The 14807-nt window shown below is 37.7% G+C and overlaps 1 protein-coding gene across 2 annotated transcripts in view; it reads right to left on the reverse strand.

Annotated features, from left to right (window-relative positions):
• The window catches only part of LOC120526378 (cytosolic phospholipase A2 gamma-like), a 162774-nt gene that overhangs the window by 10760 nt on the left and 137207 nt on the right, over positions 1 to 14807 (reverse strand). For both annotated transcript variants that reach the window (XM_039749514.1, XM_039749513.1), the window contains exons 12-13: positions 14463 to 14570; positions 8022 to 8182 (exon numbers count right to left, since the gene is read on the reverse strand). In XM_039749514.1, coding sequence (XP_039605448.1) covers positions 8022 to 8182; positions 14463 to 14570 — 269 coding nt within the window. The remainder of the gene's footprint in view (positions 1 to 8021; positions 8183 to 14462; positions 14571 to 14807) is intronic.

Raw genomic sequence — 14807 nt, forward strand, 5'->3', positions numbered from 1 at the left:
TTCCTGCCAATAATGCTCTTCCAGGTATCTCTGTCATTCCCCAAGTAATTACTGAAGTCTCTCTGCAGGACTACAGAGTCAGAATGTAAACCAATATTACCAAAAAAAACCAAAAAAACACACAGAACACTGTGAATACTTGTTTGGTGCATACACACAAGCAAAAGTCTTTAAGTTTTTCTTCCTGCAACTTGAAGTCACATTGACCCAGCCCTCTCACTGGAACAAACCAATTGTATCCAGCTGCAGGTCGCAGACTCGGCCTTCCACAGTCCATAGAAAGAGATGGAGAAGAGCAGCTGTACAGTTTTTCCAGTCTGACAAAGAAAATGAGCCGAAAACGTTTTCCGCCACGGAACAATGGCACGACAGAACCAGGTATGGACTCACAGAATGAAAAGCTCAGTATATTTAAAGAGACTTTAGATCTGGTAAACAAAACTAATGAGATGTACGATTATATATAGCGAATCCAAGTGTTTATCGTCATTAATATATCGCTTTAATTATTTTTTACCTCTTGTATTATTTCTTTTTAATATTTGCCATATTATTTTTTCTATATTAACTTTTTAACTTATTTATGAGATGTTATGTAGCGTATCTGCAATGTTAGTGTATAATATGAAAGGTATTTATGTTTATCGTCGTCATTAACATTGGTTAAATATCTTATTTCACTTGATTTTTCTGCAGTTAAGTTAGCTATTTATACAAGTACGATAGCGCTTTCTGCCAGATTATTATTCCATATTATAATTGTCTTGATTTCCACAGTCACATTTCTCCATAAAGGCAGAGAATATAAAACCAACTTTAATTACATTGATTAAATATCAAAACGAGTCCAAGTGCCCCCTTTGTAAAAAGCAAAGAGACTACAGCATCCTGCTGCCTCGTCTTTAGAGTCATGAAGGCCACATTGTCACGTATGCAGGTAATTATGCCAGGAGTGTACGAGTGCTTGCAAACAATATTGACGTTTAGATTTCTGAACTGGAACTTTTAAAATACAGTTTAAAAAGCTGAGCTAATCCTGCATTTTCCACTATTTATACTGTAGATGCAACACAGGGTGTGTAACAAGGGGCCTTTTCCATTGTTTTTGTTTACAAGTTATTGTCAACAGTTTACTGTATGTCAGTATTTAATATTTGTCTTTGATTAATTTTTTTACCCCTTGTATTAGGGCCTTCCAAGTCAAGTCAAGATTAATAGCCATTACTGTGGAATTTTCATGTTAACAACGTGACTCTACTCAATCCTCTTTAGAATGACATGCTGGCTTTAAGGAAGTGCTAGTGTGTGTATATATATAGAACTCCAGCCCCAAGGGGTAAATGAAATTTAAATTTCCTTTAATATCTTTAATTTAGTTTTGAGGTAATGTGGCAAATATATTTAGCCATATTGTATATCAGGACAAATAGGCAAAATGTTTACTATTATAAACTTAGTGCTTCTTTTTGAAATCACTGAAGTAACTGCTCACATTGGACTGAGCGAGCAATGGCTTTTTAAATGAAGGCCAAGAACCAAACAAAAAATGTGAATGTACAGAAATAATGGACAGCCAGGACAGGGTCATTTATTGTGCTTATTCTTTTGGGTCTTTTTTAACATTTCCTTAGGTAAAAAAGTGAAGTGAATAAAATGTCTTGCTATTCTGTCCCATAGCACTGCGTCAATACAGATTTCAGATCTTTTCTTTTAGAAGAAACGTCAGCCTTCCTTTTCCAACATCCAGCACAGGGCACCAATGAGCAGGTACAGACACCTCATTTTATAAACTTCCATAAGAAAGATGAATTACATTTTGTTGATGCTGGCTTACAATGCCTCGTGGTATTGTGAATAAAATGTATAAAAGGATTTGTAATGCTTGTCTCAGATGCCGACTGTTAATCGTTAACCAGTAGGAGTCAAAGCCCAAAAGACTACATCTTCTGACAAACTGGAGTGCTAGTACAACTCTTAACAGCCTTAAAACACTTGAAATGCATTGTGTGCTGTGTTAATAATAGTGTATTGTAAGAAACATTGAAGACTTGTAGAATCTGCGATCGAAAGCAGTAATGTTAACAATGTATAACAAATGCAGAATATACTGTACATTATTTTTTACTTTCATTGTTCTTACATTCCTTGTAAATGTGGAGGAAAAGGCTATAAGCTTTATGATGACCATTTAAAGATTTTTTTTTTAAATAAAATGTATTAAAGCAACACAGAGAATCCTTCAGCATTTTACTGAGGCAGAGAAGTGGTGTGCTGAGAACATTTCTGTGTTCAGGGGGTGCATCTCACTCCCTGCATTACTGTCAATGGACAAAGAAGACATTGAGGAGGTGCTTCAGAAATCTGATTTGGTATCTGAATTTCCAGAAGACGATTAGAGGGAATACAGTGATCCCTCGCTATATCGCGCTTCGACTTTCGCGGCTTCACTCCATCGCGGATTTTAAATGTAAGCATATCTAAATATATATCACGGATTTTTCGCTGGTTCGCGGATTTCTGGACAATGGGTCTTTTAATTTAAAGTACATGCTTCCTCAGTTTGTTTGCCCAGTTGATTTCATACAAGGGATGCTATTGGCGGATGGCTTAGAAGCTACCCAATCAGAGCATGTATTACGTATTAACTAAAACTCCTCAATGATATATGATGTGCTTCCCGAGCAGTGCTTGATTGTTTGCTTTTCTCGGTCTTTCTCTGACATTCTCTGCGCCTGACGGAGGGGGTGTGAGCAGAGGGGTTGTTTGCACAGAGGCTGTTTGCCTAGAGGATATGGACGCTCCTCTAAGAAATGCCACTTTATCGCGGTGCTTCAGCATACTTAAACGCCTAAAAGCACGTATTGATTTTTTTATTGTTTGCTTTAATCTCGCGCTCTCTCTCTCTGACGTTCTCTGCTCCTGACGGAATGGGTGTGAGCAGAGGGACTGTTTGTACAGAGGCTGTTTGCCAAGAAGATATGGACGCTACTCTAAAAAATGCTGAAAAACTACCTTCACATTGATCCCTTCTTTGCGGCTGCTTTATCGCGGTGCGCATACTTAAAAGCCCAACAGCATGTATTGATTTTTTGATTGTTTGCTTTTCTCTCTCTCTCTCTCTCTGTGACATTCTCTGCTCCTGATGGCGCTCCTTTGAAGAGGAAGATATGTTTGCATTCTTTTAATTGTGAGAAAGAACTGTCATCTCTGTCTTGTCGTGGAGCACAGTTTAAACGTTTGACTAAAGGGTTTTATTTCATGTCTAGAGGGCTCTAATAATGTTAACAGTGTAGGAGAGTTTATAAGGGCTTAAAATATATAAAAATAACCATACAAACATATGGTTTCTACTTCGTGGATTTTCATCTATCGCGGGGGGATCTGGAACGCAACCCCCGCAATCGAGGAGGGATTACTGTATGTCCTTAGACCCTTCATCATCCTTTTGTCACATATGGAAGACATGCATCTGTTTTTAGATAACGTGAGAGGAAAAAGGAAAATGACTGTGTTCTGTGAGAAAATGTAACATAAACATACTGTACATGTCCCTCATTGTTCAGTTACAACCTACAATTCTTGTTCTTTATTTTATATATTCTTTAACTTTTTTGTAATAAATGTTGCAAACCAACTTCATCTTTCCAGTCCATTGTCTCAGATCTGAACTTCTTAGTGTTATGTATTAAAATAATATTTTATAAGATAGGGCAAGCCAATTTTTATTTTTAAAGCACATTTCTTACAGCAGTCAGAACTGAACCAAAGTGCTGTACTTGAAAGCAGTTCAAATATACCGTATGTACGCAGCACAAAACTGCAAGCATAACCAACCATTACATAAAAGATTAACTTAAAATACACATACATACATATTTATAATCCTGAATGTACGTGAGCCAATATATACAAAGAATGTCCACCTCTTGCAGGGTCAAATGGCAGCAAGAAGAAATAAGACTTTAATGGTGACTTAAAAATGGCCTGTGCTGGAGCAGACCTAACATAATAAGGTGAGCCATTCCAGAGAAAAGGAGCAGTCACTGCAAACACCCGATTCCTCCTTTGTTTCGGCCTCGACCTCAGCACAACTAAGAGCATCTGGCTAGTAGACCGCAGGACTCTTGTTGGCACATACAAGTGAAGAGGTTCCAAGAGGCAAGATGAGGCTGATCCATTCAAACATTTGAAAACAAGAAATAGAATTTTAAAATCAATTCTGAAATGGACCAGAAGCCAATGAAGCGAGGTCAGTATTGGTGAAACATGGCCACACTTATGAGAGCCTTCAATAAGCAAACAGCAAAGTTGTGGAATAATTGTAAGTGTCATAACAGGGCCTGACCAACACCTACATACAAAGAACTGCAATAGTCCAAATGAGATGTTAGAAAAGCTTGGAAGGCCTTTTCAAGATAACTGAAAGAAAGAAAAAGCCTTTACCTTAAAGTCTCAGCTGGAAAAGCTTCATTTAACCTCACAATTTATCTGTTTGTCGAGTTTGAATGAGCTGTCAAAAATCATGCCAGGTCTCCTAACTGAAGCTTTGTGATACGTATATGGCAAGGGGTCCAAGAGCAACATCAGAGACACTCAAACATTCTTAACTTTTGGACACCATGATCACAGTTTTATTATAATTTAGTTTAAGAAGATGCATTGCCATTCAGGTTTTAATATCATTCAAGCACACATGGAGGGTCTGTATTTTCTCGCTTTGATTTTAGTGGCAAATATACAGGGTGTCCCACTCGGGAGTACAACTTTAAAAATGCGAATTACTCACAAACGCATGAAACGTAAAGGCGAGCTGTAAGAACTGAACATACCTGTATTTAGTGGAAAACAAGTCCACATTACAAAAGTTGCTGAAAATGTCCTCCCACAACTTCGCGCACAAGGAAACGCGACACTCCATATTTGAGAATGTCCTCTGCAACATGTCACTGTCGATGGCAGCAATTTCACGCTCGATGTTTGCTTTCAGTTGTTCGATGTTCCTGGGTTTGCTTGCATAAACCTTGCCCTTTAAATATCCCCATAGAAAAAAATCTGGGGGAGTTAAATCGGGCGATTGAGGTGGCCACAAACCTTTCGAGATCACCCTGTCTCCAAAAAACGATCGGATCTCTTCCATACTGGCATGAGAGGTATGGCACGTTGCCCCGTCCTGTTGGAAGTAACCTTCTTGAAGTTCGTAGTCGTCCAGTTGTTTCACAAATTCGTCAAATATGGACAAGTATTGCAAGCTTGCTTTCGCCACTCTGCAGGGTTGATGTCTGGGGCTAGACGGCCGTCTGCGCCTGGCTGGAGCAGCCCGGCCGCTGCAACATCCGGGGCCGCCGTAGCGGTGCCCGCTATAGTGCCCGCCTCTTTATCACACAGAATCAATTCTTCATTAAATAAGGAATATTTTGAACCTTGTTGCATGATGATACATGCACGCGTTGCAGAGTAATTCACATTTTTAAAGTTGTACTCCTGAGTGGGACACCCTGTATTTGAGTGTCATCAGCATTGAGAAGCCATACTTGTTAACAATGAAGCCTAAAGGTAACATGCATATCAAAAAGAGAACTGGTCCATGGATGGAACCCCACAAGTAAGAGGAGCTACAGAGGATGGGATCTCATTCAAATAAATAGAAAAGCTCCTATTGCTTAGATAAGATTTAAACCATTTTAGGGCATTACCTTGGATGCCTACATACTATTCAAGGCAGGATATAAGAATTGTAAGATCCACAATATCAAAAGCTGACGTAAGATCTAGCAGTACAAGAATGGCAGAATCACCAGCATTAGTAGTTGGGAAAAGGAGGTCATTGTAAACCTTTAACAAGGCTCATTCACTGCTGTAAGATCTGTATCTGGATTGGAATTTTTCCAGAATACTATTTTCATCCAGAAATGTGTGAGTTAGGACAACTTTTTCTAAGACTTTAGATAAAAAGGCAGTTTAGAAATTGGGTTTGACACATTAGTGAATCCTTATTTTTTTTAAAATACGTTTCTGCACCACAGCGTGTTTCAAGGCAGCAGGAACACAACTAGAAATGAAGCTAGCATGTATTAAGGTAACAATACTTGGTCTGACAGAATCAAAAACCCCTTAACTAATCGAGAGGGGACACTGTCTAGGGGGAAATTTGTAGGATTTAGGCGTTGCACCAAATCAGACAACAGAGACGATGACACACACACAGGCTCAAAGTGGTCAAAGACAGCCGAACACACTATGGGAAGAGAAGAATCCTGACCAGGCAGTGAGACCGATGACCTAATAACGGTAATCTTATTTACAAAAAAGTACATCTCTGTTTGGAGAGTAAGTTGGGGTATGCGACAAATGACAAATTCCTAATACAAGAAATTGTATATGGTGATTAAATGATTTAAAATCACTAAAAAACTGATTTGTAATTATTGCATCTACCCAAACAAAACATTTTTAAAGTTAAGTTTAAAATCTGTTAGTTATGTTAGGTCTATGGAAGTGCAACTTTCAATAATGCAAATTTTTACATTTCTTCAGAAAAACAAACGATATAATATCTACTAAGCAATTTAAGAGATTTGCTTTACTTTTTTTGATAAGTACATACTTATAAGTTATAGTCCCAGGGAGAACAATTATGCATTAAAATTAAAAACCAGGAAAACATTTGAAAGTTTAATAACTCCACTTGAAATGTATCAACATTATAGCAGCAGCATAGAACAAAATTAAGAAAACACAATTCAAGACAGACAAAGGAAATGAAGGTACCCATGAACTGTATAGTAAGCTGGATCATTTAAAAAATTGTTCAATAAAAAACATTTTAAAAGTTTCTTTTACTGAAAACTCGAAAGTTTAGACCTTCATTTTCATGCCTGTTGATTGTTCTGTTGTGTTATTGATCATCATTCATTTTGTATCATAATAAATTAATGTCATTAACGGAATTTTCCTTTATTGAACGAGGTTCCAGAAATAATGTCAGACATGCCGTTTAGTACACAAGTACAGTAAAAATAATTTCAAATATTTTGAATAATAGAATTCACTATAATAGTAGTTAGAGCAACCACATTCATATTTAGTATGGTGTTTCCTTAATCTAAAAATATTGTATGTCCTCTTTCTTTTAACTATATTGAATCTTGACTCATAAATTATAAAACTGTTTTTTTGTTTCTAAAAGTAAATACGACAGTAATACCATAAAGAGAAACTCGGATTCTTGCCTTGGAGGAAGTCATATTAATATCGTCTTTATGGTTACAACATAAATCAACGTTACTAGTTTTTCAACGAAAGCAATGTGACAGAGGATGGACGTGAATGCTGAGGGCGTGGTGTGGAAGGCAGGAGGCGTGGAAGGCTGAGTCTGCGACCTGCAGCTGGACCCTTCTCAAACAAACTCCAACTGGGACTTGTGACTATGCTCACACCTACCTCAGGCTTCTTCTATGGGGAAACTCCAGAAACTCCAGAGAAGGAGAGTTCATCTTTATCTAGTCTCTATTTTGTAACCTCCCATATGGGTTCTGGTTTCTTCCTCATTACATTGGATGTCTCAAGAGCCCATTTCCACTGCCATGGTCCAGTTTTCTTGTGACTCTGTTGTCACCTAACTGGCATTGCTTTTGACTCTCACCCTTCACCTTATTGTTCCGAAGAACCCTTGCCTGTTTCCTGACAATGACTCTACCTGAAGTTTTAAATGTTATTTCTCCATCTCTGTATTAAACAAAAACTTTGTTTTATATTATGGTATTATTATTATTATTATACAGCACATGGGAGCAACAGTTACACTAAAATTCAAAATAACTTGAGCCTATTGTAGAGCACAATAAAGCTAACATTCATGATTTTGGAGTGAATGGAAGAAGAAGGGCCAAAAATGAACAGATTTGAACACAGACAATATGGCAAATCTAAAGATCCCTATTAGAGAGCAGTACTATACTCCCTTGACTACTAGATTCAGATCAATTTCTCTATAAAAATTAAAAACAAAATAATAATAATACCTCAAAAATATCTCCATCACTGTAGTCCAACGAAATGATCACATCTACTTTCCGTTTTGGATGTAGCATCAGAGGGTAGGCACAGTTTATAGCTAAACCAGCATCAACAAGAGACACAAACTCCTTCTTTATCACATTATTTATGTTTTTCAAGTTTTTATCTGGAAAGAATAAACGATGAGTTTGAAATTCATTAATGTATACAAAAAAAGAGTACTTCTACTTAGATTTAACTGGTTAATATATTGTGACATATTTGACCTGAAGGTGGTTAAAACCACGTTGCAAGGAGTCCCATTTAGCAAATGAGCTACTAAAACCTTTGATTACTTATTACAAAAAGTGACATTATAAAATACCTCTGAATGAAAAACTGCTGTCAATTGAAAGGAATTCTACAAACAAAAAATATTATTTTTATTTGTTACATACCCTATAGATACTTCTGGAAAAATCAGTGCACATCATAAACAGAAGACGCATTCCTATAAGACTGACCTTCGAATTGAAAATTCACCTGCGCCCCTCATTCATTTGTCAAGAGTCCTGTCTTCAGTTCAGAAGCACAGAATTATGGGAATACATTTCCTGTTTACTCACTTTGCTAATTTTTCCAGAAGTTTCTACCAGTATACATAAATTGGACACTATAAACATAAAATAAATAATTACAATAAACATATGGAGGGTGCCTTAAAGCAGACAAAAGAGCCATAAAAGAAACAAAAAATGGATCAGCGAAGTACATTCAGGCAGATATATAACATTGAGATTTTTTTTCTTTTCTCCATGGATTTTTGTCATTGCATTGCATTTGATCAACTTTAGCTTGTGTTATACAATAAACTTTGTTATCTTCGTTCTCCATGAAAATACAACATAAAAAAGAGAGACATGAGAGGAGGATTTCATGATTAGCAGTGTCAAATGCTGCTGGAGAATATTAACACTAGAATTACCAGAGCCTACAAGAAAACTCATAAAGCCAGCGTAAATTCACACCCGATCTGACGCTGTTCGTTTTCAAATAATATTGCATTAGTGCGATGATGTTTTCTGATTCATTTTATACCCAATGTTCCATATATTTGTCTCTTCTTTTTTTTCCTCCGTGCTGGGTTGACATCGTGCACCAGAACGCGTGAGCTTATTCAGTGCAGCAGGAACACTCAATAAAACTGAATAAAAAAATAATAAAATGACAGTGAGATACGAAGAAGGCAGATTCACCAGCGTTTGTATGATACAAGTTGTTGTATCGTCCTTGAACCTTTTATGAAAGTATTTATTTGATCTTTGGACTTCGGGCTTCACACATTCTATAGTTTATGCCTACATTTTGTAACATTTATTACTAAAATATGAAAACGTTTCTGTTTTAACAATGTGTTTACACAGATTACTGTAGAAACGGAACACACATGAAATGCATGTGTTCCAAATAGCGCTGTATTATTTCCACTCTAAAACTCCAGCAGTTCACTCACTCCCAGATAATCAAACAAGGGATGAGCTGGGAGAATTTTGTGAACTTTCTGTGACGGTGGGGGATGGAATAGCCGGCTGCTTGCTGCTTGTCTTAATCGTCACATTTACAGGACAAAAGACGCTGACGGAAAGGTGCAAACGGATTTAAGGTGGGCTAGATTTACGAGTTTTCTCGTAGGCTCTGGTAATTCTAGTGTTAAGTGAATCTGCAGACTGGAGAAAATCATTAATTACACGGAGAAGAGCTGTGTCACTACTGTGCTGTGTGCAAAAACCAGACTGAAAAGGCTCATAGAGTGTATTATCTAGAAGAAAAGCTTAGAGTTGTGTAGCAACCACACGTTCCATCACCTTAGCCAACAAAGGGAGATTAGAGAGAGGCCTGTAACTGGAGAGAGACGAAGGATGCAAGTCAGGTATTTTAAGGATTGGGGTAACTGCAGCAGTTTTGAGGGCAGTAGGGACAGAACCTGCAATGAAACATGTATTTACCAATGAGGCAACAGGAATACTTATTATGGATGAGAGAATTAACAGGCGAGAAACAAGAGAGTCTTGATAATGGAGATGGCAGATTGGAATGAGTGAGTGATTGAGATGTGGAGGGAAAACTGTGATAGATTTGATCAATTTTGGTATCAAAGAAATGTAAGAAAGCCTGACACTGTTCAGCTGTAATGGGGCCTGCTAGAGGAGGGATTTGGAGGAGTTTATTAACAGTCCTAAAAAGAGTTCTAGGCCTAGTCTTAGCACCATTTATAAGAGAGGAATAATAGTTGGAGCGAGCAGTGTTGAGGGCATCCCCATATTTAAGTTTGTGGTCAGTGTAAAGCTGTGAGTGAACTATGAGGCCTGTTTTCTTCTAAAGCCGTTCAAGACGCCGGCTACTGGCTTTTATAGCTCTGAGCTCATGGGGGTACCAGGGACAGGAGCGGGTGGCTGGAACTTTACCTAGTCCTTTAGGGAGCAAAGCTATCTAGCAGTTGGAAAACACAGTTATAAAGGAAAACCACGCTGTCAGGATAGGAAAGACTATGCAGGCCAAAAAGTGACAAAGACAGGAGGGAAGCAGCAAACAAATCGGAATTAAGGGACCTAATGTTGTGATAGGAGGCAGACTTTCTTTCAATAGAACCAGTAGTAATAATGCTAAAGTTACATTCGATAAGATTATGATCAGAAACACCAGAGAGTGAACCTGAGACAGAGACATTATTCAAGCCATTTGAATAAAGCAAATCAAGAATATGACCAGGAGTTTGAGTGGGGAAATCAACATGATGTGTCAAGTTAAAACATTCCAAAGTTGAGATGAACTCAATTGTGAGAAATCAGTTGATATCAACATTGATATTAAAGTCACCAAGTACAATTATAGCAGGGCAATGAGATGTCATTGTTATGTCACATGTGTTGTTATTATATGCATACTTATGTGCAATGAAACATGATATCATGGGCATCATTTTATTTATCATCAGAAAGTCCAATGTGCTCTCAATAAAGTCAGACTGTTAGTTTCACTACTTTTCATACTAGAAAGATTTAAACAGGTGCTTGCTCATTATTACTGAGAAAGTTATGCCTTGTCAAGATCTTCTTAATATACAGCCTTGTGTTATTTTAAGTTAACTTTTTTAGCTATTATTATTGTATTATTTTCTGTAATACCATTTTATACATTATTCTTCATGGGAGCCACCTTATTGTTGATGTCAATGGCACCCATTACCTAGCAAGTGGCCTACCAGTGACACAACATGAGACGTCATTCATGCTACAATTATACAATGACATCTACACCACAGGGGACACTGTTGAAAGTTTGAGCAGCTTTAAAATTCCTGACAAACTGAAATTGGCACAACACATTTCGACACGTATCAAGAAGGCTCATCAGTGCTTCTACTTGTTCAGAAGTCTGAGGGCAACTTATATTTCTCCATTTGTTCTCAGGAAATTCTATAGTGGCACAGTGAAATCTGTTCTTACTTGTCTCATCATCTTGGTGCAGCATTTGCTCAGCTAAAGAGAGAAACAGGACAAAAGACAAACTCCACGCAGAGAGGACCTGGGAAGCAAACCCAGGTCTCCTAACTGCAAGGCAGCAGCGCTACCCACTACGCCACCGTGCCGCCTGCTACAGTAGTCATGAGTAGAAAGTTTGATATGTCCAGCACATGACTTTCCCCGAAGCGCCCCCAACACTGTTGTGTCATCAGAAAGTTTCGGAATATACAATACAATACAGTACAATACAATTTATTTTTATATTGCGCAAAATCACACAAGGAGTGCCGCAATGGGCTTTGACATGCCCTGTCTTTAGACAGCCACCCAGCCTTGGGTCTCTAAGAAGACAAGGAAAAACTCCCAAAAAAAACCCTAGTAGGGAAAAAATGGAAAAAACTTCGGGAAAAGCAGTTCAAAGAGAGACCCCTTTCCAGGTAGGTTGGGTGTCAATGTGAATGTCAACTTTATTTATATAGCACATTTAAAACAACATAGGAATACTGTGGCCAAAGTGCTTTACAATAATAGAATTTAAAGAAAAACATACAATTAACATGAATAACATAAACAGAAATAAAATAAATGAAACATAAATAATAAATAGAAGTAATGTTACATGATCACAATGAGGAAACCATCAGTATTACTGAAGGTCACGGAATGCAAGTGAATAGAAATGAGACTTTAATTTCGTTTTGAATTGTAGACGACTCCTTTATGTGACGAGGTAAAGAGTTCCACCGGCGAGGGGCAGCAGATGTCCCCCTTAGTTTTACACTTGTCATAAGGGACAACAAGAGACAACTGACCAGAAGATCTAAGCACTCTAGATGGCTGGTGTAAAGCACACAATTCAGATAAATAGGCAGGAGCAAGCCCATGTAAAGATTTAAAAACTAACAACAAGATTTTAAAATCAATCCGAAAACTGATGGGCAGCCAGTGTAAAGAAGCTAATATTGGAGAAACAGAATCGGACTTTCTTGCCCCAACCAGAAAGTGAGCGGCAGCATTCTGGACCAACTGTAATCTGCGTATCAGGGATTTGCTAATCCCAGAATACAGCGAGTTGCAGTAATCAAGGCAAGAAAAGATAAAAGCAGGAGTAGCTTTCTCAAGATCCCTAGAAGATAAAAAAGGCTTGATCTTACCTAATAGACAAAGCTGGAAAAAGCAACTCTTGACTGCAGAATTAATCTGTTTCTCAAAAGAGAGGTTACTGTCAAAGATAACACCAAGATTGCGGACTTGAGGTTTACAAAAGACAGAGAAAGAGCCAAGAAGTCCAAGACCAATTTGGGCTTTAGCTGATGGACCCACTATAAGCACCTCTGTTTTATTTTGATTCAGATCAAGAAAATTATTAGCCATCAAGGATCTTAGTTCAGAAAGACAGTTGTGAAGTTGATTTATTGCAAAGTTGCAGACAGGAATATAAACCTGAGTATCATCAGCATAGCAATGAAAAGAAATGTTAAATTTCCTAAAAATAGCTCCAATAGGGTGAAGGTATATAGAGAATAAAACAAGACCCAAAATGGATCCCTGAGGAACACCACATTTAAGAAGAGCAGTAGATAAAAAAGAGGAATTTAAAGTCACTGAAAAGTGTCTACCAATTAAATATGACCTGAGCCAGTTAAGAGCAGCCCCTTTAAGCTCAACAAGATACAAGATTCAAGCCACAACAGCAATATCTCATGGTCAGTAGTGTCAAAGGCAGCAGACAGGTCAAGGAGGACAAGGACTGCAGCGCCACCCGAGTCAGTAATAATAGAGATGTCGTTGAATACTTTCAGGAGGGCCATCTCAACACCATGATAACGCCTAAAGCCAAATTGGCAGATCTCAAATAATTATTGGAGTTAAGGTGATTAACCAATTGAGTATAAATAATTCTTTCTAATATTTTAGCCAGAAATGGCAATTGGGAAATCGGGCGAATATTGGCTAAAACTCCAGGATCTAATTCTGCCTTTTTTAGACAGGGACGCACCGCAGCATGTTTAAAAAATGAGGGCACAGCCCCCTCACTAATAGAATCATTGATAATGGCCAGTAAAGATAGGATCGAAAAAATCAAAGGCTTCCACTAAGAGGTGTGGTGGTACAACATCAAGGGGGCTGAGATCTGGTTTAAGGGTGTCAATAGTTCTTTTTAACTGTGAAAGTGAGACGCGATCAAAAGATTCGAATACAATACCATGATTAACAGTAGGAAGTTCATAGCCAGCTTGAACAATACCACAGAGAATGTTATTAATTTTACTAACAAAGAATGAAAGAAACTGCTCACATGAAAGCACAGTACTATTTAATCCCATCACAGAATGAGGGTGAATGGCCGCATTAATTGAATTAAATAAGACCCTAGGATTCTTAGAATGATGGGATACTAAATCAGCGAAGAAATCGTGTTTAGCTTTCTTAACTGCAACCTGGAAGTTAAATAGAGAAGTCCTAAAAATCTGTTTAGAAACAATCAGTCCATCTGTGCAGTGGATGTCAAAAATGGGTGTAAATACTTTACAATACACAGAACAGAACTCAGTAATCCTAAATACAATATAATAGTGCAGTAGAAATATTACAAGTACAGAGCAGAATTCAACAATAGATGATATTACATAATACGATTTGGATTGAATATGAATATGAGTATGGCATGATTCTGCTGTACCTAACGATTGAGGTTTATGTGGCGAAAAGAAAGGAGCCAATACTGTACCCGGTTAACTCAGGTGTCGTATATAAATATGTCCAACATGCAGGACTGTCATTTTATAAATTGTGGTATGCTAATCAGTTAGCAAAAGATACCATTGAAGCATCCACCTGTTCAATGCGTTCTTCCTCAAAAACATATGCCATTATCCAAGTGGTCTTATAGTATAATATAATATATTTAGGGATAGTAACAAGTGGAAACAATTTCCTTACCTTGTTTTTTGAACCACTGGCAACCATGAAGGTAGTTGTAACTCGTTCCAAACTTCCAGTTCAACAAGGCGTCTTTTGTCTTGTTTAAGAATTGTGAAAACTCATCATCTGGAATAGTCACAAACATAAAAAATAAATAAATATAAAATGAAAGCAACAGGGTAAGTAAATTACAAAAGGCAACACTGCCTTCCCAATAACATTTGGCTATTAGTTTGTTCATTTTGCTCTCTGGACACCAGTGGTCAGCTCATGACAGAAAGCAGCATGTCAAGCAGATTTTGCTGTTCTTGGCACACACGGGGCAGACCCTGATGCATACATTGGCACATGTTGGAGTGACGA

Source organism: Polypterus senegalus, chromosome 3 (genome assembly GCF_016835505.1).
Source record: "Polypterus senegalus isolate Bchr_013 chromosome 3, ASM1683550v1, whole genome shotgun sequence".
Taxonomy (NCBI): domain Eukaryota; kingdom Metazoa; phylum Chordata; class Cladistia; order Polypteriformes; family Polypteridae; genus Polypterus; species Polypterus senegalus.